At 42.8% G+C, this 25,537-nt stretch overlaps 1 protein-coding gene across 1 annotated transcript; it reads right to left on the bottom strand.

Moving 5' to 3' along the window:
* Positions 1 to 4,211: 4,211 nt before the first annotated feature.
* On the bottom strand, positions 4,212 to 20,115 carry ZNF317 (zinc finger protein 317). The gene is made up of 7 exons (XM_007079373.3): positions 19,927 to 20,115; positions 9,572 to 9,691; positions 8,720 to 8,856; positions 8,168 to 8,294; positions 7,621 to 7,716; positions 6,066 to 6,148; positions 4,212 to 5,631 (listed from the first exon to the last, which is right to left on the bottom strand). The coding sequence occupies exons 2-7, from the start codon at positions 9,600 to 9,602 to the stop codon at positions 4,312 to 4,314; spliced, it is 1,794 nt and encodes a 597-aa protein (XP_007079435.1). The 5' UTR covers positions 9,603 to 9,691; positions 19,927 to 20,115; the 3' UTR covers positions 4,212 to 4,311.
* Positions 20,116 to 25,537: the final 5,422 nt, after the last annotated feature.

The following is a 25,537-nucleotide window of genomic DNA, read 5'->3' as shown; positions in this document are numbered from 1 at the left end:
GTCCACTGCTTAACTGACTGGGTCACTCAGGCATCTTATTCATTTATTGTGAGAGAGTGCACGAGCAGGGGAAAGGGGGTGGGGGGGGGGGGGAGACAGAGAGAAAGCGAGTGAGCGAGCACGAGCAGGGAAAAGACAGAGAGAGAATCCCAAGCAGGCTCCACACTCAGCAGAGACTGATACAAAGCTCAAACTCACCAACCATGAGATCATGACTTGAGCTAAAATCAAGAGTCAGATGCTTAACTAACTAAGCCACCCAGGTGCCCCAAGATATACTTTTTATGTAAATAATGCTGAGTTAATATGGAAAAAATAAAACTTAATCTTACCTCACACACACACACAAAAATCAATCTCACATGACTGCAGATCTAAAGGTATATATATTAAAGGAAAAAACAACTTGCAGAAGAAATTATAGAATGTCATCCTGCCTTCCGGGTAGGCAAATATTTCTTACACAGGTACAGAAGAGTGCTGTCCATAAAGATTCAAGGACATTAAAATTAACTCATCTCATGAAAATACACCTATTAGAACACTGGAGACACGCACCAGAGTGGGAGAAGGTATGTACAAAACTCATCCAGAGTTTTGTGGAATATATACGTGGAATATATAAATCACAGGAAGAAAAAGGCAGGCAACTTCAGCATCGTATCCAATGTCATAAAATAGCTTGTTGCAAAACAAAGTTGCACAACCACTTTGGAAAATTGGCATCATGTACAAAGAATAAACATATGCACCCCACTCGACCCATAAATTTCAGTCCAGGGCATAGACCCAAGAGAAATACATGCACCTGTGCACCATCAGAAACGTTAAAGTGTGTCCATAGCAGCATCATTCACAAGAGCCCCAAACTGAAACGTGGAATGTAAACCGACACAAAGTACTTAAGTAACTGTGGAATATGCAAACAGAACACACACAAACATGCACTTAGAGATACTCTAAATAATAAGGGTCAATTTAACAGAAATACTGGGCAAAATCAGACAGACACAAAAGAACACACCCTGTTCGGTTCCATTTGTAGAGTTTGAAAACAAAGAACCCAAGCCATGCCGTCAGTCAGAACACCGGTTACCTGTGGAGAGTAGGGACGGGTTTGCCACCTGCATATGCAAGAAAGGGTATCAGCTACCCTGGTCGTGTTTTTTCTTGTCTGGTGATTACATGGATTTGCTCGGTGTAATAACGTAGCTGTACATGTGTGGGTTAAGAACTTCTGTGCGCTTCAGTAGACCTTGTTTCAAGTGTTACCACATGCACACATCCCGGTCCTTACACAACCACTGCAGAAATGACTTTGGTGCTCATACCGGTAAGCTGAACACGCACAGACCTCACAATCCAGCAATTCACGCTCCTGGAATAACTCACCGACGCTCCAGAAAGCGCGGACCCAACTTCTTAAAGCAGCATTGTTCACAACTGGGAAGAACGGGAATCACAAACTGTACACCAGCAACAGAAAAGGTACGCTGCAGGGGGATACAAAAGGCCACTATCTGGAAATGAAAATTGCCACTACGTTCATCAGTGGGATCCTCGAGCCTCCCCCGCTACTACTCAGCTGGCCACCACTGTATCTACCCTGAATTCTGCAAGAGCTTTCTAATGGCCCTGTTTGTGCCCTTGTCCTTCCTTAACCTGTCAACCCAGAAGCCAGTGATTCAGAAATTAGTTGCCAACCCCTCTGTTCAAAACCCTCCACTGACTTCCCACAACATGGGAGAATACAAGGCAAAGTCCTTCCAGGAAATCCACAGGGTGCCCCCATGACTGGCACCCTGACCCAGCTCTAGCCTCATCGTCTTGGGACTCCCAGGCTTGCTCCACTGGCCCCTGTGCTACTGCATGTGTCCCAAGCAGTTGTTTTTTTTTTTTTTTCACGGCCTTTGAACTGCCAAGGGTGCTCCACCCCAGATTACAACATGGTGCTGTCAGTTTACATCTCTGCTCAAATGCCCCCTAAGGTGAAGGCTTTCCACCCAACAGCTCTGAACCCCCACATTCTGTCTCATCATCACCACGCTTAGCCTTTCCTCCACTGCGTTAACCACCTTGCAGTATACAATGTATTTACGGACTCATTTGTTTATGGGGTGCCTTACCCTAAGCGGAAAGAAAGCACTGTGAAGGCAAAAATCCCAATTTGCTGCTACAGATGTGGGGCACAGACAGAACAGGGCCCGACACAGAAGCACTACTACCTGTTTGTGGGTTGAACTCAGACAAGCAACCTAATCTTGCTTGCCTTAGATTCTCCTTATGCAAAAGGGAGATCATGATGGTATCTGCTTCTTGGGGCTTCAGTAAAGACTGAGACACTTCAAATCAAGAAAATAAATACTTAAGCGTATCGGAGACTTGAAACACAATTTTAAAACATGGATTAAAGATGTAAAAAAAAAAAACACCCATATTCAACAATTAAAAGTATAAGCAGATTATGTCCACACACAGCAGCTATAAAACCTTACCAATGACTCGATGCACGTATTACAGATCGCATCCACTTGGGAGTAACAGAACCCTCCCCCCACCAATAAAAAATTATTAAATTCATAAACAATGAAATATCCAAAGCAGCTTAAGCCAATAACCGGTTTTATTTTTTTCTCATGTAATAGGAAGTCTGGAAATAATATATCCACGGCTAGTGTAGACAAAGAAGTGACTGGAGGGGCCAGGATCATTGTGCCTTTTCTGCAGGATCCTCTTTAGCCTGTGGCTTACAGCCTCATGGTCAAAAGACGTATCTTTGAACACTAGGTACTTGGTCTCCTTGCAAGGTGAGAAGTAGGGAAAAGAGCAAAAACAAAATCTGTAGAAGAATGCAGGTAAGAAAAATCCCTTTTCAAGAGCTCTCTTGTCAACAGCCCATACAGTGACATCTGCTTATCGGTCAATGGCCAGGCTGTGACATAAAGACTGTAAAATGGAAAACTCATTAAGAGACTTCTAAAACTAGGGTATCTTAGTAATCTGACAAAACTTGGATTTTCTTGATGTGAAAGATGAGACACCGGGAGAGCAACGAGAAGTGTATGTCACTCCTGCAGGGACAGGAGGCCCAGAACATTCCAGAGGATCCATCTGATGAAGACATCATGCCCTGATAGCAACGCATCTGACTTAGACACTCGTAACAAACAGGTACTAAAAATACCCACATGTTACATAGCATTTAACACAATGCCAAACAGTCCACTGGTCAAGGGAGTTATCCAAAAGGAAATGAACACATATCAAGGATGGAATTATAATAATACTATATACAAACCTGTAATGAAGCCCAAGTGTTAGAGGAGCATGATCTTAAGAATAAAGACTACAAATTAATGAGTGAGGGTCTGTCTTCATGATGAAAGACTGACAAATGCAATTTCATGATTCACTAGAAAATTCCATCAGGGTATGAATTCTCATGAGCACAAGTGAGGGGGCTGCGGCTAAAATCATCTCCACACGCGGGCCGTCCGCGGTGTGGGTTCTCACGTTTCCTGAAAGAATTCCATTGGCTAGGCTTTTTGAAGTTTTAAACAGAAATGTCTCCTAGTGTGAGTACGTTTCATAAAAACTGAGCGATTGTTGTAGGCCATGGTTTCTCAACCTCAGCAATACTGACATTTGGGGCCACATAATTCTCTCCTGCAGGGGCTCCCGGGCATTATATGCCAGTAGCACCCCACCCCCCGCCCAGTTTTCACAATAAAAAATGTCTCCAGATAAGCAAAATCACCACCGGGTTAGAACTGTTCCTGTAGACCAAGGGCTGGCTGGGTTTTTCTGTAAAGGGCCAGAAAGTAGGTGTTTTAGGCTCTGTGAGTCACATGTGGTGTTTGCCACATGTTTTTCTTCTTTAAAAATGTTATCAACTATTCTTAGTTTGCAAGCCATACAAAAATAGACAGTCGGCCAGTTTGCTGACCTCTCTTATAGACTTTCCCACATTCCTATTTTATAGGTTTTTCTCTTTAGTATGATTTTGTTCATCAAGAATACGGTGTGAGACCAGTAAGTCCCTGGTGCGCTCGCTCGTATGCCCAGAAGGTGCTGGTGGTGCTAAGGTCATTCTGACATAAAATACCAAGCTACGGTCTCTCTCCCTAAGTTCTCATTTTTTATTTTTAAGAGCTGAATGCGCACCTGACTCCTGCATACCACAGGTATAGTTTTGTCCCCTAGCATGAGTTCTCGCGAATGCCCACAGTGATGAGGAAAAACAAGTCTTTCCCAGCCATGACACCAATTGGGCCCCGTCTGAGCTCTCGTGTTTCCCTGAAGGCAGACACATCACTGGAGCCTTTTCCACACAGAAGACACGAAGAGCTTCTCTCCCCGGTGAGTTTTCACATGACTGCGAAGCGATGAGTGGTCGCTGAAGGCCTTCCCGCAGGCCAGGCACTCGTAGGGCTTCTCCCCGGTGTGTATCCTCCTGTGCACGTTCAGGTTTGAGCCTATGCTGAAGGCTTTCCCACAGTGATCGCACTCGTACGGCTTCTCTCCTGTGTGACTTCTCATGTGTGTCTTGAGGGTGGACTGGTTTCTGAAGGCTTTCCCACACTGCCTGCACTCAACACGTTTCTTTACGAGATGAGTACTCATGTGCCTCCTCCGGGACAAGTAATCCCCAAACACTTTCCCGCACACAGCACACTCATAGCGTCTCTCCTGAGTGTGTATTTTCCTGTGTGTGGTCAGGTTTGAGCTCGCACTGAAGGCTTTCCCACACAGATCACACCCATACGGCTTCTCTCCGGTGTGGGAATTCATGTGCGTCTTCAGGATGGACTGGTTTCTGAACGCCTTCCCACACTGTCTACATTCGATGGGTTTCTTCACAATATGAATTCTCATGTGCTTCCTCCGTGATAGGAGATCGCCGAAGGATTTCCCACATTCTTTACACTCGTACGTTTTCTCCACCATGTGGTTCTTCTTGTGCAAGTTGAAGTTCGACTTCCATCGGAAGGCTTTCCCACACTGTGTGCATTCGTAGGGTTTCTCTCCAGTGTGATTTCGGACGTGCTCTTTGAGGTGTGAGGGATGCTGGAAGGCTTTCCCACAGTCGTGACATTCATACGGTCGCTCTCCAGTGTGTGTCCGTTTGTGTGCAATGAGGTGGCAGCTCCTGCCGTACGCCTTCCCACACTCATCACACTTGTAAGGTCTCTCCCCGGTGTGAACTCTCATGTGTATCTTCAGGGAGGAGAGGGTTCGGAAGGCGTTTCCACACTGACTGCAGTCAAAGGGCTTCTCCGTGAGGTGAGTTCGTGCATGACTCCGAAGGGCGGAGGGGTCATTGAAGGCTTTCCCGCAGGCGCTGCACTCGTAGGGCTTCTCCCCAGTGTGGATCCTCCTGTGCCGCGTGAGGGAAGCACTCGTCGTGAAGGCTTTTTGGCACTGGTGGCATTCGTGCATTTTTCTCCCGTTGTAAATGCTCACGTGTTGGGTTAGAGGTGACCTGTTCTTAAAGGCCGCCCCACAGTCCCGCCGGTGATAGGGCCTCTTGCCAGGGTGCCTTCCCATTTGCTGGGTAAGGTGGGTGCCCATGCTGAAGACTTCAAACAGGTGAGTGTACTCGGCGGGTTTCTCCCCAAGACGTGTTCTTTCCTGATGATTGAGAGAGGAGTGACTAGGGCGTTTCCCACAGCTCCCCACGCCCCTAAGAGCCATCCAGTCCTCCCCATGTACACTCACAGGAGTAGAAACAGGCCCTATGACCAATGACGCTGTGACTAGAGTGCAACAGTACTGTTCACGTCCCACTTGGGGTCTAGCAAATGAAACGGTGGAGGCTACGCCCTGAGGCCCCACATGAGTAACGTTCACAAAGCTTTTACTGTTTACTGTTTAAACCTGAATTGAACCCCAACGCTCATTATCTGAGGCTAGGTTTAGGGTTTTCCCCCAAAGCTGTGAGAAACAGTGTCTGAAACAGGTGCCTCTCAGGGAATACCACTCGCTGGTTCCTGAGCTGCTTTCTAACAGGCTGCCCCAGCCTTCTCCCGTCCGGAAAACCAGGGATCATCCCAAGAAAACCTTACCACTGTCACACCACGGGGTGTTTCCTTGCCAAAAATGTCTTCCATGAGAATGGACCATTTGCTTTTAGATGGAGTCTCCCAATCTGCAACAAATTGGAAAAATATTAACCTGAGGAAAGAAATGTTGGCTGGAGAAAGAAAACAGTGAGATGACAGCTGATGAAAACGGGATTTCTTTGCAAAACTAACCTTAAAGAAGGAAAAGCGATGTTGAAAGGAAGAACACACATGGGGATAAAAATGCCTGTGCAATGTGGCTCTGTGAGATACCTGGTGATGGCGGAGGAGACACTTAACTAGATTCACTAAGGAATAACTCTTCAAAGAGTAACACGGATAACAACAGAAGGGTACAATCAGGGGTGCAGAGTATGAAAAAATGGGACAAAGCTCACGTGGACAGGTCAAATTTACACACGAAGCCCAGCAATTCTGCTTCTGGGGATTTACCCAAAGAAAACAAAAACACTACCTTGAAAAGATATCCACACCCCCATGTTCACAACAACACTATTTACAATAGCCGAGGTATGGAATCAATCTAAGTGTCCTTTGACAGATGAATAAAGAAAATGTGGTGTATACACACAGTAGATTATTATTCAGCCGTAAAAGAATAAAAAGAAGGAACTCTTCCTACTCAACCACACAGATGGGTCTTGAGGGCATAATGCTAAGATAAGACAGAGACAGACTGCATGATCTCACTTCTGTGTAGAATCTAAAAAAACAAAACAAAACAAAACAACTACCACGCCCCAAAACAAAACAAAACACAAGAACTGAGCTCGTGGATACAGAGAACACTGTGATGGTTGTCAGAGGTGGTGGGTGGGCAAAATAGGTGTGAAGGGGGTCAAAAGGTACAAACTTCCAGTTGGGAAACAAGTAAGTCCTGGGCTGTAGGGTACAGCATGGTGACTATAATTAATAAGTCTGTATTATACTGAAAATTGCTAAGAGGGGAGTGGGGTGGCTTAGCTGGTTAAATGTCTGACTCTTGATTTCGGCTCAGGTCATGGTCTCATGGTTCACGGAATCGAGTCCCACGTCGGGCTCTGCGCTGAGGGTGCAGAGTCCGCTTGGGATTCTCTCTCCCTCACGCTTTCTCCACCCCTCCCCAACTCGTTCTCTCAAAATAAATTTAACAAAAAAGTTGTTAGGACAGTAAATCTTAAAAGTTCTCATCACAAGAAAAAAATTGTTCTGTACCTGTGTGGTGACGGATGTTAATCAGATTTACTGTGGTGATCCCTTTGCAATACATACAAAAATTGAGTCACTATGTTGTACACCTGAAACTAACAGTATCTCAGTGGAAAGTAAGTAAACCAATAAGTGAATAAGTCAGTCAGCAGATAGATAAAAGGAAGAGAAAAGGAAGAAACACAGACGTACATACATAGGAGAGGACAGTGAGACCAAAGGACTTGTGCGAAAATGGAGACGGGGCATTCTCAGATTTCCCTGGCTGACATTTCCTCATGGACCTCCCTGCCCGGCATCACTGAGTAAATCAGGTGTCCAGAAGCACCCATGTCTGCCTGGTGCTTACCGGGAGATGTGGCTCGGTGAAGTCCCCTCTCCTCTGTCCTCAGCTCCTCTTCTTGTTCCAAGTGGGAGATAAGGCTGGGTTTGCCCACCTGATACCCTACTCACGGGGAAAGACACATGTTGGGGGAGGATCGTGCAGAGGACAACCCCTTCCGTTAGGCTGGGGTCAATGTTTTGATCTTCAGTGCTCTGAAGGTGGACAAGTCTGACTTAGGAGCAGCGAAATGGTGGTGCCCAATTTCTAAGAAACACAGTGAAAGGCTTTCATAAAACACAAAGCCACAAACACCGACACGCTTTGCCCTTCAAACGAATGAAGATTGTTCAACTCAGAAACCTATGCCCAGGCTCAGACACACTTGCTGACCTCCACGGTCAATGCAATGGGCAGGTCTCGGCAACCGTTGGGGGTCACCATGGGGGGCGGGGGGGGGATATCAGGACGGCTTGTTCACGTTGTGTTCCAAATCCCCACAGTCCCTGGGTCACAGCAAGTACTTAAAACAAAAACATCTGCCACACGAACAGAGAAATGAGTCCAGCCTTACCCACTGAAGCAAGGTTGCTATAGTTCTCCAACATCACATCTTTGTACAGTTTTCTCTGTGAAGAATCCAGCAAGGGCCATTCCTTTTCAGTAAAGTCCACAGCAACGTCCTGGAAAGTCACTGACTCCTGAATCACCACACATATTTGGGGTCAGTAAGAAACCGTCCCGTCTGTGTCCACAGAGATGGACTGAGGCTGGGCATGAGAGACTCTGAACACAGGACTTCCAGATGTGGCTCTGGGGACTCTTCACTAGGAGGTGATCTCATCGCATCACATGCAACACTGCTGACCTGGGACCAAATCTCTCCACTTCTAGCCTAGCCTGAGCATTCTGAGTTGTATTATGAGAGAAACACCTGCTACGTTAGTCATTTCCCCTTACGTCCCTGATACCAGGACGGCCTTGCACCTGTCTCTGGCTTTCTCTCCTGTGCCCTGATCAGGCAGTGATCAGCCTGGGTGAGGCTCTAAAAGAACTCTAACAGGTGGCACTGGGGGCATCCTAGGGAAGTGCCTCTCCCACCCCCAGGGGCCCAGAGATCTTCTACCTGAGAACCCACACTGGTTGGCACAGGAGGCTCCAGGCCACTGCAAGCAAACAGGTCCACATCCTGGGGACAGGAATGGTCTCTGGAGGGATGAATCTCTGACTCCTGGATATAGGCAGGGTCCTGGATGGACGCAGCTGGAGAGGAGTGGATCCATGAGGATTAAAGCCTGCCCAACACTCACAGGTCAGGAAGCTGCCCATGCAACTGGAAGTATGCTAGGTGTGGTGTGCAGTGCCTATCCTCGTCTGTCTCACACACACCATGTCTTGTAACAGGCCAGAGGGGCCCTGCCCCACTCAGGGACAGGGGAAAGGACGGCAGGCTGACATACCCATAAAAAAGCAATACACGCTCTCAACCAATGAGTGAAGAAATTAAAGCTCTAGCAGGGAGAGCGTTTACTTGGCTCAGATTTTTCACAGTAATACGGGATAAATAACAAATATAACTAAAAAAAAAAAACAAAACAGGGGTGTCTGGCAGGCTCAGTCAGTGGAGCACACAACTCTTGATATCAGGGCTATGAGTCTGAGCTTCATGCTGGGAGTAGAGATTACTTATAGATAAAATATTTAATAATAACGATAACAGTAATAATAAATAGGTAACAGGGTTACCCACGACCTGTCTTTCCTTACACACCAACCACACACAATCCCTACTTCACCCAAACCCACAGGTCAGACAGTCACGTGGGGGGCTCCCACGACTCTGCCCCCACCCCTTATCAGTTCCTCCACCCTTCCTGGCAGACCTCCCCCTAGCCATGCACACCCCTGATCTCTGGGAAGTCCAGGGGCCACTTACGTACGACTTCTGAGGGCACTCATTATCACCCCAGGAACTTACCACACGTGGGAGACAGACCAGGAGCTGCCATCCTGTGAGAACGATAGTCAATCTGCCAGAATAGGGCACTGGCAGCAGGAGGCTTCCCTCTCGCTGTCACGGGACTCTTCGAGCAGGCATCTGTAGTAAATGAGAAAAAGACCAGTAGGACAAAGAGTTCCCACCTCTCCGCTCACAGGACAATTCTGACTTTGGTTTTCCACCATCTCTTCTTTGGAGCAGCAAGTTCTGTCTGATCTTGGGACTTTATCTTACTCAGGTGAGTCCTCTGGGCCAATGTGGAGAAGGTCCCTGATGTGCCTAATAACATTCAGATCCACTCTCCCGTGTGATCTGTTGCCAAGCACAACTCCATCAGACTCCTTTACTTGTTAAACACTTGGGCTCCAGACTTGTCTTCCTTTCAACTTCAAGGCTTACCATGGTTTAGGATTGTTCTAGTAGCCGTGGGGTCGGTCCACCTATAGCCACGCGTTCCAACCTCCAGTGCCTTTTGGCCACTCACTCCACACCCACACACACACCCTGGCCACAGCCCAGGCCGTGTCATCACTGGAATCAGCTTCACCTCGCAGGCAATGATTCCAAAATCTCTCTGAACAAAAACCTCTTCTCCAACACTCTTGTCACACGACCTCTCTCACTTGAGAGAGGATTCCAGGCCACCCATGCTGCTTCCATCTTGCTCTCTAACAGCAAATTCCTCCTCTCACCACCCCGCCTACCCAGCGGGAAGTCATCATCAATATCCGTCACTTCTATGACTCTCTGCCCATATAATTCCTACCAGCCAAAGGACCAACCTTGGATGATTCATTCCAACCATTCACCTCCTCTCTGAAGGTAATTGGCAAGACCAGTCTGCACACAACTGGTAACCTCCCAAACTCAGCTGCAAAAAGAGTATTTATATTCAAGAAAAGCCTACCAGGCAACCTGACCTTCCAGTCGCCTAAAAACTGTGTAGAAATCTTGCCAGTTTTTCCCAAATCAAAAACTGTCTCATCATTACACTTTCAACAAGTAATCTTATTTTCATTTCACAGTAATCCCAAAAAAAAAAAAAAAAATGAGTTTACAGAGCAAATCTAAAATGTGAACCAAAATGCAAAAGATCTAGAGGAGCAGGAACAATGTTAAGAAAGAAAAACAAACGTAGAGGATTTGTACTAACTTTATCACAGTAATGGATGGAATAAGTAACAGACAAACAGGTCATTAGAACAGAACAGAGTTAGAAACAAACCTACATGTGTACAAACGATTTTCATTAAGAGAACAAAGCAATTCAGTAGGGAAAGCAGTCTTTTTAACAAATGGTACTGAGTGGTTAAGCATCCCACTTCGGCTCAGGTCATGATCTCATGATTCATGAGTTTGAGCCCTGCATCAGGCTCTGTCCTGACAGCTCAGAGACTGGATAGAGCCTGCTTCAGATCCTCTGTCCCCTCTCATTCTACCCCTCCTCAGCTCACATGTGTGCTCTCTCTCAAAAATAAACAAACATTAGGGGCGCCTGGGTGGCTCAGTCGGCTAAGCGTCCGACTTTGGCTCAGGTCATGATCTCCCAGTTCGTGAGTTCAAGCCCCGCGTCGGGCTCTGGGCTGACAGCTCGGAGCCTGGAGCCTGCTTTAAATTCTATGTCTCCCTCTCTCTGCTCCTCCCCTGCTCATGCTCGGTCTCTCTATCCTTCAAAAATAAATAAAAACATTAAAAAAATAAATAAATAAAATAAAATAAAATAAAATAAACAAACATTAAACAAACAAATGGTACCAAGGGCACCTGGCTGGTTCCAGTTGGGAGACCATGTAGCTCTTGATCTCAGGGTCCTGAGTTTGAGCTCCATGCTGGGTGTAGACATTATTTAAAAAAAAAAAAAAAAAAAAATGCCACTGAAAGAACCAATGGTAACAGGAACTTTACATTCTTTTATCACTGCATAAGCAACAACTTGATTAAAAACCTTTCTGAGATGAAACAGAAACCACAACATAAAAACCATAGAAAATATTTTAACAACCTTAAGTTACACAACAGTATTTTAGTCTAGACACAGAATATTAATAAATCATTAAATTGGCCTTTACCAAAAATACAAATTTTCAAACAAAATCATGAAGAAAATTAATAGTCTAGCATAAAACACACAAAGATCAATGAAACAGAAATGAGATCCCAGAAATAAAGGCACACATACACAGTCAATTACTTTATGACAAGGAACCAAGGATATACAAGGAAAGGACAGTCTCTTTAATAAATAATGTTGGGACAACTGGATGGCCACATGCAAAAGAATGAAACTGGACCACTATGTTACATCATACACAAAAATGAACTCAAAATGATTAAAGACATGAATGTAAGACCCAAAACCACAAAGCTGAAACAAAACATAGGCAGTAAGCTCCCTGACACTGGTCTTGCCAATTCTGATTTGACACGGAAAACAAAGAAAACAAAAACAAAAATAAGTGCGCCTGCACCAAACTAAAAAGCTTCTGTACAGTAAAGGAAACCATCAACAAAATGAAAAGGCATGGTGCCTGGGTGGCTCAATCGGTTAAGTGTCTGACTTCAGGTCAAGACCTTACGGTTTGTGAGTTCAAGCCCCATGTCAGGCTCTGTGCTGACAGCTCAGAGCCTGGGGCCTGCTTTGGATTCTGTGTCTCCCCCTCTCTCTGCCCCTCCCCTGCTAGTGCCCTGTCTCTCTCTCTCAAAAATGAATAAACATTAAAAAAAATTTTTTTTAAAGGCAACCTAACAAAAAAATATTTGCAAATCATATATCTGATAAAGAGTTAATATCTGAAACACATAAAAGAATCTTACAAGTGGGGTGCCCAGATGGTTCAGTGGGTTAAACATCCAACTATTGATTTCAGCTCAGGTCATGATCTCATGGTTCATGAGATAGAGCCCCGCATTGGGCTCTGCACTGACAGTGCAGAGCCTGTTTGGGATTCTCTCTCTCTCACTCTCTCTCTCTCTCAAAATAAGTAAATAAACTTAAAAAAAAATGAACTCTAGCCATTTGCTAGCATGGATTCACCTTGAGGGCATTGCGCAAAGTGAAATAAATCCTACAGAAAGAGCTAAATATCTATTTTTACTTCTATGTGGAATCTCAAAAAACAAAACAAAATAGGTCATGGATACAAAGAACAGACTGCCTGAATCAGAGGGTGGGTGAAATGGGTGAAAAGCATCAAAAGGCACAAAGTTCCAGTTATAAAATGAGTAAATCATGGAGATACAATGCACAGCATGGTGACTAGTTATTAATACTGTAGTACATATTTAAAAGTCACTTGGGGCGCCTGGGTGGCTCAGTCGGTTGGGCGGCCGACTTCAGCTCAGGTCATGATCTCGCGGTCTGTGAGTTCGAGCCCCACGTCGGGCTCTGTGCTGACAGCTCAGAGCCTGGAGCCTGTTTCAGATCCTGTGTCTCCCTCTCTCTGACCCTCCCCCATTCATGCTCTGTCTCTCTATCTCAAAAATAAACGTTAAAAAAAAAAAATTTAAAAGTCGCTAGAGAAGGGTAACGATAAGGAATATAATCAAAGATATTGTAACACACTGGATGGTCACAGATGGTAGCTACACTTGTGAGCACAGAATAGGTTTTTGCACCCAAACTACTGTAACGTTGTGTTTGTTATACTTCCAGGAAAAAAAAAGAAAGTAGCTGAGAGAGTAGATCTGGAAAGTTTTCATCACAAGAAAAAAAAAATGTAACTCTGTATGGCAATGATGTTAACTAGAGACTCATTGTGGTGTTCAATTCACAATACACACAAATATCAAATCATTACACTGTACACCTAAAACTAACGTTTTGTCAATTATAACTCAATTCCAAAAAAAACAGTTGCGCAATTATGTATAAAGCTGCTATAAACCTTAAACAAAATGAATAGCAAGCCACAGATTGGGAAAAAATATTTGTAGTATGGGGCGTCTGGCTCTTGATTCCAGTTCAGGTCATGATCTTGTGGATCATGGGATCAAGCCCCTGCATTGGGCTCCGTGCTGACAGTGCACAGAGCCTGCTTGGGATTCTCACTCTCCCTCTCTCTCTGCCCCTCACCGCTGCTCGTGTGTGTGCCTGCATGCACCCTCTCCCTCTCTCTCTCTCTGTCTCTCTCACAAGATACACTTAAAAAATATAATTGTAGTACATACACTTCACAAAGAGCTCATACGTTCAGATTACATAAAGAACTCCTATAAAACAAAATTAAAAAACCAATTCAACAAAAAAAAGCTAAAGCACAAAATGTAATGACAAATGTAACAAACTTGTCAAAAGGTATTCAACGTCATTAGTTATCAGATGAATGCAAACAAAACTAAAGATACAGCATTTTAACCCTCTAGAGTGGCCAAAATAAAAAAGACTGCCAACATCAAACGTTGGCAAGGATGGGTGGCTGAGGTTGAACTGGTTCAACTACTTTGGACAACATTTTGCCAGTTTCTTTACCATTTGACTCAGCCATTCCACTCACAGATATTTACCCAAGAGAAAAATTTCATTTTTTTATTTTTTTAAAAAAAAATTTTTTTAATGTTTATTTATTTTTGAGACAGAGAGAGACAGAGCATGAACGGGTGAGGGTCAGAGAGAGAGGGAGACACAGAATCGGAAGCAGGCTCCAGGCTCCGAGCTGTCAGCACAGAGCCCGACGGGGGGCTCGAACTCATGGACCGTGAGATCATGACCTGAGCCGAAGTGGGACGCTTAACCGACTGAGCCACCCAGGCGCCCCAAGAGAAAAATTTTAAAACACGTTACAAAGACTCATACAAAATGTTCACAGCAATCTGGTTTCATAATAGCCCCAAACTGCAAACAATCTAAATATCCATCAACAACAGAACGGATAAACACACTGTGGTATGTGCAATGGAATATTACCGAACGAACACTAACTACTGAGACACACAACACAGTGGAAACTCCACGACGCTGACCAATACAAACTATACACAGGGGCGCCTGGGTGGCTCAGTCGGTTGAGCATCCGACTTCGGCTCAGGTCATGATCTCACAGTCTGTGAGTTCGAGCCCCACATCGGGCTCTGTGCTGATGGCTCAGAGCCTGGAGTCTGCTTCCGATTCTGTCTCTCTCTCTCTCTCTGCTCCTTCCCTGCTCATGCTCTGTCTCTCTCTGTCTCAAAAATAAATAAAAACTTAAAAAAAAAAAAAAAACTATACACAAAAAATGCTCTACGATTCCAGTCATAGGACATCCACGAGTAGGTGGACTTATTTAGGTTGTTAGCAAAACTTGTTTATTTCAGTCGATAGAAGTAAAAAAAAAAAAAACGGCTGCCTGGTGGAAGAGCATGAGATGGAGAAACTGAAGAAGCAAGAGGAACTTTCTGAGGCAACTGAAATATTCTTCACATTTATTTTTAGCTAGTGGTTACACGATGTACACAACTGTCAAAAAATTCATCAAAGTGATCTAGTATCTGTGCACTGTCTTCACGGTAAATTATACTTTACTTTTAAAAAGTTAACAGGAGTGTTTCTAACTTTCTGGTTTCTATAAAGTTCTAACAAAATTCCTCCCAAAACCGATCTGTGATACTCTCCTCCTCTCCTATTACAAACGAGGAGATGTCTGCTCTCTCTTCTAAGGCTAACCTCTTCGGGGTAAATAAATATGGATATAAAATCAAAATGTACGGAGGAAAAAAAGTGAAATGAAAAAATATTCAAATCAAAGGAAGCTAGAGGAAAGGAAAAATAGAAAAAGGACAAATTCAACAGGCAAATATGTTAACACACAAGATTTAATAGACTAAATACTTCAACTAAAATATAGATATTCTCAAAACAGGTTAAAAACAACCCAGTTAGGGGCGCCTGGGTGGCTCAGTCCATTAAGTGTCCAACTTCGGCTCAGCTTATGACCTTGCAGTTCGTGAGTTTGAGCCCCACGTCAGACTCTGTGCTGAGAGCTCAGAGCCTGGAGTCTGCTTTGGATTCTGTGTCTCCCTCTCTCTCTGCCCCTCCCCTGCTCACACTCTTGTCTCTCTCTCTCTCTCTCTCTCTCAAAAATAAACAAACATCAAAAAAATTTTTAAACAAATAATCAAGCTATATGCTGTTTACAACAGACATCTAAAACATAAAGATATAGCAAGAATGGAAATAAAAAGAAGATATACAGGACACACACTTTTCTTTTAAATCTGGTTTAAATACATTAGTATCCGACAGAAAGAACTAAGGCAAAAAGGTTCAGAGAAAACTGAGGTATTACATAACGAAAAGAGATATAATTCAAGAAAAAACCCCTATATATATGTATATATACATATGCGCACATATATGTGTTTTAACAGCCTCAAATACACACACACACACACACACACACACACACACACACACACACACACACAAAGATAGAGGGACGCCTGGGTGGCTCAGTTGATTAAGCGTCCAACTCTTGATCTCAGCTCAGGTCTTGATCTCAGGGTGGTGAATTCAAGTCCCGCACCAGGCTTCATGCTGGGCATGGAGCCTACTCAAAAAATAAAAATAAAAAATAAAAAAAACCTTAAGTCTAAGGAGCATGCATAAAGCCACCACCAGAGGTCTCACTAACACGGTTCAAGCAGATGATTCAGTAACTATATCCATACTGAACAAGACGAAACAGTATACCCTAGCTACTATAAACTCCAACCACACAGGTACAACGTGTCTCAGAAAATGGCATCTATCTCCGAAAACAATGCAATGAAGTTAGCAAACAGTGTCCAAAGGGTAACGAGAAAAATGTCACAGGAATGAGTATTAAAAAAGAAAAAAATTCTAAATAATTCACGTGTCAAAGAAGTCATAATACGTAATATTTATAACTGAAATATAATAAAATACACTGAAATTCTTTGGAACGCGACAGGTATCCAATGTTAGAAACTGGAAAGAAATACTGCAAAAAAGTAAAAGGAAGAAAATTATAAAGAGCAGAAAGTTATGAGATGAAAGACATATGATGAAGTCATTCAATCAAGGCAAAAGTTCTCTAAGAAAAACAAAACTCACAAAATTCTGGCAGGACTTATTTTATTTTTAAAAAAGGAAAATCTATGAATGAAAAACCAGATTATGTTACAGATGTAACAAACATTAAAAATATAATAAAAACATTAACGACTTTGACTATACAATTTAAACCTTAGAAGGAATGAGTAAATCCCTAAAGAAATTTTACTGACCATAAAGAAATAAAGAACTTGGATGCCCTATGACCTTTAAAGGAACTGAAACAAAGAAACAACTGCTCAAAAAATTTCCACAAAGAGAACCCCAGACCTAAATGGTTTTTTCCTGGTGCAGCTCCCTTTTGCAGAACAAGTGATTCTACTCTTAGGCAAAATATTCCAGAGTTTAGAAAAAATGGAATATTCCCACCCCATTTTATGAGACTGGCATAAACCTGAAACAGAAAAGGAAAATTACAAGCCAATTTTACTCAAACACGGATCCAAATCTCCAAACACACTAGCAAATGGAAGCCAAAAATGATACAGTAGTGCCTACCTTTACAAGTAAGTTATTTACCAACGCAAATGTCATGAATCATTAGAAAACCAATTGATTTAATTTGCCACATTACCAGACAAGTAAGAAAATCACACTCTTCACTCATGCATTCAATGCACAACAGTAGTACCACAAGTCAGGCACTGTTTAAGGTACTAGAAATATACAGATAAACAGATATCAAAGCAGATTCCAGAAAAAAAAAAAATTCACTTGTTAAAAGCCTAAACCTTTCATGAGAAAAAACTCTTAAACTAGGAAAAGAAGGGAGTTTCCTTTACTATCTTTAAAAAAAAAAAAAAAAAAAAAAGCTTCGACCAACATAAAAAGTCAATTATCTTCAAGGTTGGGGGGGAAAAATGGGACTACCTAGAGTTTGCTGCCCAAACTCCATTCAATGATACCAGAAGTCTCCAGCGAGTCCAGCAAAGTAAATAATAAAAAATGAATGATGCAAATGGAAAATAATAGTAGTTACTATTTATTCTACAGAGGATAAAACTGTCTATGAAGAACATTCAAAACACTACACAAAAACCAACCCAAATTCAATACACCAAGCCCTTGGGAAAAAAAAAAAATTCCTAAGTACTAAAAACAAAGATCCTACAAATAAATCTAACAACAAAACTCTCCCTCTCTCTCTCTCTCACACACACACACTCCTTAAATCCTTTATTTATTAAAATTTTCACATTTCTGATAGAGACAGAGTGGGAGCAGGGGAGGGGCAGAGAGAGAGGGAGACACAGAGTCTGAAGCAGGGTCCAGGCTCTGAGCTGTCAGCACAGAGTTGGATGTGGGGCTTGAACTCATGAACCACAAGATCATGACCTGAGCTGAAGTTGGACACTCAACCAGCTGAGCCACCCAGCTGCCCCAACTCCTTAAATCCTTTGAAACTTCATTGAAAAGCATTGTAGAATATACAAGCAAACATTCTATATCAATAAATAGATATAACAAGATTAATTGTAAGATTCAATGAAATAATGCCAACATTATAAAAACTCACATACATATTCAACACAACTTGAAAATAAAAACTCCATGGGTGCCCGGGGGGCTCAGTCGGTTAAGTGTCACACCTGGTTTCAGCCCAGGTCATGATCTCAGGGTTCATGAGGTCCAGTCCCGCTTCAAGCTCGTGCTGACAGCGCGGAGCCTGCTTGGGATTCTCTCTTTCCCTCTCTCTCTGCCCTTCCCATGCTCTCACTCTTCTTTCTCTCTAAACAAATAAACTTAAAAAAAAAAAAAAAAAAAAAAAAGGAAAAAGAAAACGCAAGTATCGGGAACTCTAAACTGACCCTAAAATTTAAGCCATGAAGTGTCTGAAAATGAATGGGTAAGTGTATGCACTTCATCTACAAGGTACTTAAAAATCTCTAAATTAAAAAGTGTACTTGCAGAGGCGCCTGGGTAGCTCAGTCGGTTAAGCGGTAGACTTCCATTCAGGTCATGATCTCACGGTTTGTGAGTTCCAGCCCCGAATCAGCTTGGAGCCAGGAGCCTGCTTCCAATTCTGTCTCCATCTCTTTGCCCCTCCCCCGCTCACACAGTCTTTCTCAAAAATAAACATTAAAAAATTAAAAAAAAAAAAGTGTACTTGCATTAATGGAAAAAAGAACGTCTCTGAAAGCACTTGAGTGAGTCCATTCACAAATAATTACCAAATTAGGAAATGCATTTTTGGAAAAACATATAAACAGTAAAATCCTTAAAGGAATTTATGGGGAATGAAGGGGATGCAGGAATGACCACACAGGTTCGATGTTTCATAATCTCCTTCTTGGTCTGGTTTGTAGATTCGCTTTACCACTGTCCTTTTAAGAGTGTGTGTTTTCATATTTTTTTTTTTTTGCAAAGAGTGTTTTCATACTTTTTTTGCATGTTTTATATTCCAATTAAAAAATATTTGAGGGGCGCCTGGGTGGCTTGGTCGGTTAAGCGTCGGACTTCGGCTCAGGTCATGATCTCATGGTTCGGGAGTTCAAGCCCCGCGTCAGGCTCTGTGCTGACAGCTCGGAGCCTGGAGCCTGTTTCCGATTCTGTGTCTCCCTCTCTCTCTCTGACCCTCCCCCGTTCATGCTCTCTCTCTGTCTCAAAAATAAATAAACGTTTAAAAAAAAATTTTTTTTTAATATTTGAAAGGAAAAGGATAAATAGCAACCACAATAAGATAGTAAAAATCAATGCAAAATAGTAATCACAATAAATGTTAATGGACTAACTCTCAGGTTAAATAACAGAACGTTGAGGTGAACTTTTTTTTTGAAGTGAACTTTTAAATCCAGTTATAGGCTGTTAACACCAGTCAACTAAAATAACAGGGAAGTTCACGGAAAAGTTTTAAATATAAGATTTAACATTCAATACAAATGTTAATAGGAAGCCGGTGTGCCTCTATTAATATTGGACAAAACGGACCGCAAAAGAAAAGGAAGGTATTACCCTCCCGGTCTCCCGTTCCGGACAGACCCCACCATAAAGTCCTGAATTCACCTGGGCGGGGCCTCTCCCTCTCCACCCCAAGGGGTCTTTTTTTTTTTTTTTTAAACCAGATCATCAGTGCCTCCCCTTGTCCTAAACACAGCGGTCCTAAATTTCAGTCCTCGCGTACCAGCATTTCATGTTGTTGATCAGAGTCTAAAGCACACTCCTCACCGGGCTGCCTGGCTTTCCGGTCCCAGGTCTCTGTCCCCAATTACTCCTCCCTGCCTTATGGGCCTTTCGTGTCCTCGGGAAGACCGAGGGTAAAGGGTTAAGTGAGGAAATTGGGGCTTACAAGGCTGACGTTAGAATTGGGTGGAATGGAGGTCATGGAAGCTACCGCTGAAAGGACGTCAAGTTCATACAGCAGGTGCGGTCTGTAGCAGGGAAGTGGAGAGCCCCCAACAACCGGGAGAAAGCCGCGATGGACGCCTCCTCTGCCCATGTGTATAGCCGCAATCGCCTCCCGAGAGCAATGGCTTCCGCTTCACTTCCGCCTTCTAACTCTCGCGGGACTTCAAAGGCGGCTTCTAACTCGGAAGCCTGGGGCAGAGAGGGTTCTGGGAGATGTAGTTCTCGAGTTTAGACGGTTATGGCGGTGGTGCCCAACTGGAGTCTAACGATCCACATTTCCCAACTTCCAACTGTTTCATTGTCCCAGAACCCAGTTCTCGGGTTTCTTTTCGTCTTATAATCATTCTCTTGGTGGTAGCAGCGAATCTCACCGTGTTAGAACTATTTATACACTCAAGGCTCAAATTTCCACCCACAGCCCCCCACCTCTACCCTGGATTCCAGATGGTATGAGACGTGCACTCTCCACTTAGATATTTTAAAATGCCACAAATCATCAAACTCCTGACTTCACCCTCTCAACCTCAAATAATAGCAACCCCATCTTCCCACTTGTCCACTGTAAACCTTGACAAAACCCTCAACCTTTTGATTTGTCCTGTCCACCAGGGAATGTTCCGTTCTACCTTGACCGTCACCCCAGAGCCTGATCACTTTGCCAAAAAAAAAGGAAAAGTTTTCCTTGTTCCAGAATCAAGACTTAGCATCACACTCTCCAGTTCCATCCATGTTGCTACAAAAGGCCATATTTCATTTTTTCTCATTGCCACGTAGTATTCCATTGTGTATATAAACCACAATTTCTTTATCCATTCATCAGTTGATGGACATTTAGGCTCTTTCCATAATTTGGCTATTGTTGAGAGCTAAGTGAAATAAGCCATACAGAGAAAGACAGATACCATATGGTTTCACTCTTATGTGGATCCTGAGAAACATAACAGAATCAAGAGAGGTAGTGTCGGGACTTAGAAAAGTCCAGATTAGCATTTTGTGTTCCTCTTTTATAATACCTGAACTAGAAAGTTAGGAGACCCAGCTGCCAGTGAGGGTGTTTATCGAGGCAAGGTGAGCCCAGGAGGAGTGCAAGCAGTCCATGCCTGCCTCTTAGCATGAGTTCTAATCCCAACTCCACTAAGGCAGGCAACTGCAGTATGTTGCCTATAGTCTGTCCCTTCTGTGTAAATGAGCTGGCTTCTAAATTGTGAGACTCAAATGGGAAAAGTAAGTAATCTGATTATTGTTGTATAGGGTCAAGAAGGGCACAAAACAAGCCAAGCCCACTTTGCAGAGAGGCAAGCAAAGATGGTAAGACCTGGGGCAGAGGATCCTTGGGGTCAAGACTGGGGAAACTCCAGAGAGATTCCAGAGAGGGTAAAGGGTCACATCTTAGATATCTGGAGCCAGCACAGAAGAGGAAAAAAGGAAAAAGATTCAGTTAGGATTCAGGCAGGACCTGGAGTCATAAAAACAGAAAGTGGGTATTTAAAATCAGTAAACAATGCTGGATCAGGATCAATTTGTCTAATCAGTGCTGAATCCCAGTAAACTCACAAGAATTAATTGATGGAATGAATGAAAGGGGAAAATACCACTCACCTAACTCTTCAAAATTAAGAGTAGGAGGTTTCTGCAATATTTCTCAAACAGTGGGAAGTATTGTCAAGGAAAACAGCACCCGAAGGTTGGAAAAACTTCACGCACATTGTGTTTCTATAGAAAGATAGGACTATTGTAGGGAGATAAAATATGTTAATCTGGAGTGCAGGGGTGGTTCAGTTGGTTGAGTGACTGACTCTTGATTTTGGCTCAGGTCATGATCTCACGGTTCCTGAGTTTGAGCCCCACATCAGGCTCTGTGCTGGCAGCACTGGAGCCTGCTTTGGAGTCTCTCTCTCCCTCTCTCTCTTGAAATAAATAAACTTAAATATGTTAACCTTGGGGTGGTGGGAGGGGGGATGGGCTAAATGGGTAAGGGGCATTAAGGAATCTACTCCTGAAATCGTTGTTTCACTATATGCTAACTAATTTGGATGTAAAATTTAAAAAATAAAAGATAAAATTAAAAAAATATGTTAACCTTAAAAAATGAAACTGTCAGTTATTTTAGCAGCAAAGAAGGAGGGGGTACTTATTTGGGAATAGCAGAGAATTGCAATCCTGGACAAATAAGCTAAGGAGTCCATAGAACTAAGGAGCGAATGCTCTTTGATAAAGGAAAGCAGGAAGTTGAGAAGGCTGTCATAAAAAATCCATGAGCGTAAACTGGTATTTTGAAGTATAGTGCATTTTCATTGACTGAGTGGTGATAGTGTCTCATTGGCTGGGCTGTTAACGGGACAGGAGAAAACCTTTTATCTTCTTGCTGGGTTAGTAAAGTGATATGAACTTGCTAGGTGCCTCTCTTCTTGTTTAGTCTGCAACTGACAACGAGGGATAGGGCTGAGAGCACCCCATTGACTCCCCACCTTCCAGATTCCATTCTAAATGAAGTTTCCTTTTATTAATTTTCACAATTGATGAGTTAATCCTGGTGAACACTCTCCCCGCCCTGCCTGTGTAAATGGCTTTTAGTTATTCACACTGCCTAGTGAAGCTGGAAAGACATACTTAAAGTGCACTTTTATTTATTTTTAAAATTATTTGTTGAAGTATAGCAAACATTCAGAAAGTCTGTGACTAAATATTTATTTATTTATTTATTTATTTATTTATTTATTTATTGAGAGCATGCATGCATGAGCAGGGGAGGGGGAGAGGGAGAGAGAGAATCTTAAGCAGACTCCACACTCAGCATAGAGCCAGGACCCTGGGATCATGGCCTGAGCTGAAGTCAAGAGTCAGGCGCTTAATGGGCTGAGCCACCCAGGCACCCCTGTAAATAAATTTTAAAAGTGAACACACCTATGCACAAATCATAAAATCTACAAAGGGCACATGCCTATGCAATTGCTACCCAGGGTTTTTAAAAAGAAAATTACCAGAAATCCAGAACCTCTTTCATGGTTCTTGTCACTACAACCCCTTATCTTCCAAGAAAAACCCTATTATGAATTCTTGTGATATCTGATAGGACTCAGAATACAACTGCCCTAAAATATGGCACCTTACCATATTGAATACGTTAAGGTGAAAGAATTTGAGAAACAGCTGGCTCAGGAAGGACTCTCTGACCTTCCCCTGAATCACATCGTAAGATGTTCAAGTGATAGATGTCCTTTCTGTACCAGAGGAAAGGAGTATCTTTATCTCTGAAGATGAAGTGATGCAGAGAGGAGTCCGAATGAACAGGATCACTAAATTTCCCTCAGTGTACTACCCTGAAACCTATATCCATTTGTCCTATCACATTTTCCCACTACTTTCTACTCTTCATCAAACTTTGCATAAAAATGCCTATCTTAACTTCTTTGTGCTTTCATTGCCTTATGAAGGCTCCCGTGTCAAGTAGAAAATCAAATTTACATGTTTTCTCTTGTTAATCTGCCTTTTGCTACAGAGCTCCATCCAAGAACCTAGAAAGGTAGAAGGGAAGATTTTTTCACCCTCTCCTACACATCGTGGAAGAGTTTTGCCTGTGTTTTGAACTTTATGTAAGTGGAGTTAAACCCCCAAACTCCTTTGGGTTTGATGCAGGAGTAAAAACCTGACCAATGCAAGAGAACAGCGCCACCTGGTGTATGAAACTAATGACTGCAGCGGGACCAGGACCAAATTTTCAGTAAAGATGGGTCCATTCTCATACTGTACACAAAAATCAAAATCATTGAGAGGCAAAACAAAAAATATGAAGAAAAATATGACTTCATCGCTTGGAATAGGCAGATATTTCTTTTTTTAAATTAATTTATTTATTTTTCCAGAGAGAGAGAGAGTGTGGAAGGGGCAGAGAGAGGGAGACAGAGAATCCCCAAACAGGCTGTCAGAACAGAGCCCCATGCGGGACGCGAACTCACCCACCGTGAGATCACGGCTCGCTTACCCGAGCCACTCAGGCACCCTGAGAGATATTTCTTAAATAGGAGGCAAAGGAAAGAAAGATTTGATAAACTGGAACACATTAAAATTAAGAACTGATTAAAAAGAATTAAGAACTGCTCATCAAAAGACATCACCGATAGTTAAAAAAACAACCCATGAAGTGGACGAAAAACATATATCTACAAAAGAATTCATACTCAGGCTATATAAAGAACTTTTACAAATTAACAAGAAAAAGACAACTCGACTTAACAATAGGCAAAAAAAAAAAAAAAAAAAATCTGGACACATCACAAAACAGGATGTCCAAATGGCCAATAAACATAGGAAACGGTTCTTGACTTTGTTAGGGAAATGCTAATTAGATTACCACAATGAGATACCACTACTCACTCAACAGAATGGCTATACGAAGACTGAAAATATTAAGTGTTAGTGATGCTAGAGAAGAAGCAGAACTCCTGTTGCTGCAGGGAGGGCAATTTGGCATATTCACACTGGAAAACTGGTGGAATCTACTACAGCTGCACATAAGCATATCCTATAACCCAGAAATTCCACTCCTCAGCAAAAGACAAGTGCAGAAATATTCACGCAGCATTGTTATTAGTAACCAAAAATTGGAAACTATACAAGAGCCAATTAACAGTAGAATGAATAAATAAACTGTAACCATATTCACAAACCAAGAATGAACAAACTGCCACCATATGTAACATTCTAGATGAATATCACAAACATAATGAGTTAAGTAAGAAAGCCAGACACCTTACGCCTGGGTGGCTCAGTCTGTGGAATGTCCCTCTGACTCTTGATTTCAGCTCAGGTCATAATCTCGTGGTTCATGGAATCAAGCCCCGTGTCAGACTCTGCCAACAGTGTGGAGACTGCTTGAGATTCTCTCTCTCTCCCACTGTCTCTGCCCTTCCTTGTGTGTACTCTTTCTCTCAAAATAAATAAATAAACTTAAAAAAGAAAAAAAAGAAAGCCAGACACAAATGAGGACATAATGTACTCCACTGATACACAAAGTTCAAAACAGGCAAAGTAGGGGCGCCTGGGTGGCTCAGTCGGTTAAGCATCCGACTTCGGCTCAGGTCATGATCTCCCGGTCCGTGAGTTCAAGCCCTGCGTCGGGCTCTGTGCGGACAGCTCAGAGCCTGGAGCCTGTTTCAAATTCTGTGTCTCCCTCTCTCTCTGACCCTCCCCCATTCATGCTGTCTCTCCCTGTCTCAAATATAAATAAACGTTAAAAAAAAAATTAAAAAAAAAAAAAAAAACAGGCAAAGTAATCTGTTCTGTTAGACATCAGAGGGTCATTACCCAGGAGGCAGGGAGACATTGATTGCCAGGGAAACAGAGGGCTTCCTGGATACTGGTTGAGTTCTATTTCTTGATCTGAATGGATACTGACAACATGAGTGTGACTAGTTTGTGAAAACTCATCCAATTATATGTATAGTGTGATTCACTGAATGTATATTATTGTTCACTTTATAACCTAACTCAACCTCAGTCCCTAGGCTCTATGGTTTCCTCATCTCAGAAAGTGGCAACTCTTGGGGTGCCTG

Source organism: Panthera tigris, chromosome A2 (genome assembly GCF_018350195.1).
Source record: "Panthera tigris isolate Pti1 chromosome A2, P.tigris_Pti1_mat1.1, whole genome shotgun sequence".
Classification (NCBI taxonomy): Eukaryota; Metazoa; Chordata; class Mammalia; order Carnivora; family Felidae; genus Panthera; species Panthera tigris.
This window is presented reverse-complemented; position numbering and strand designations above follow the sequence as displayed.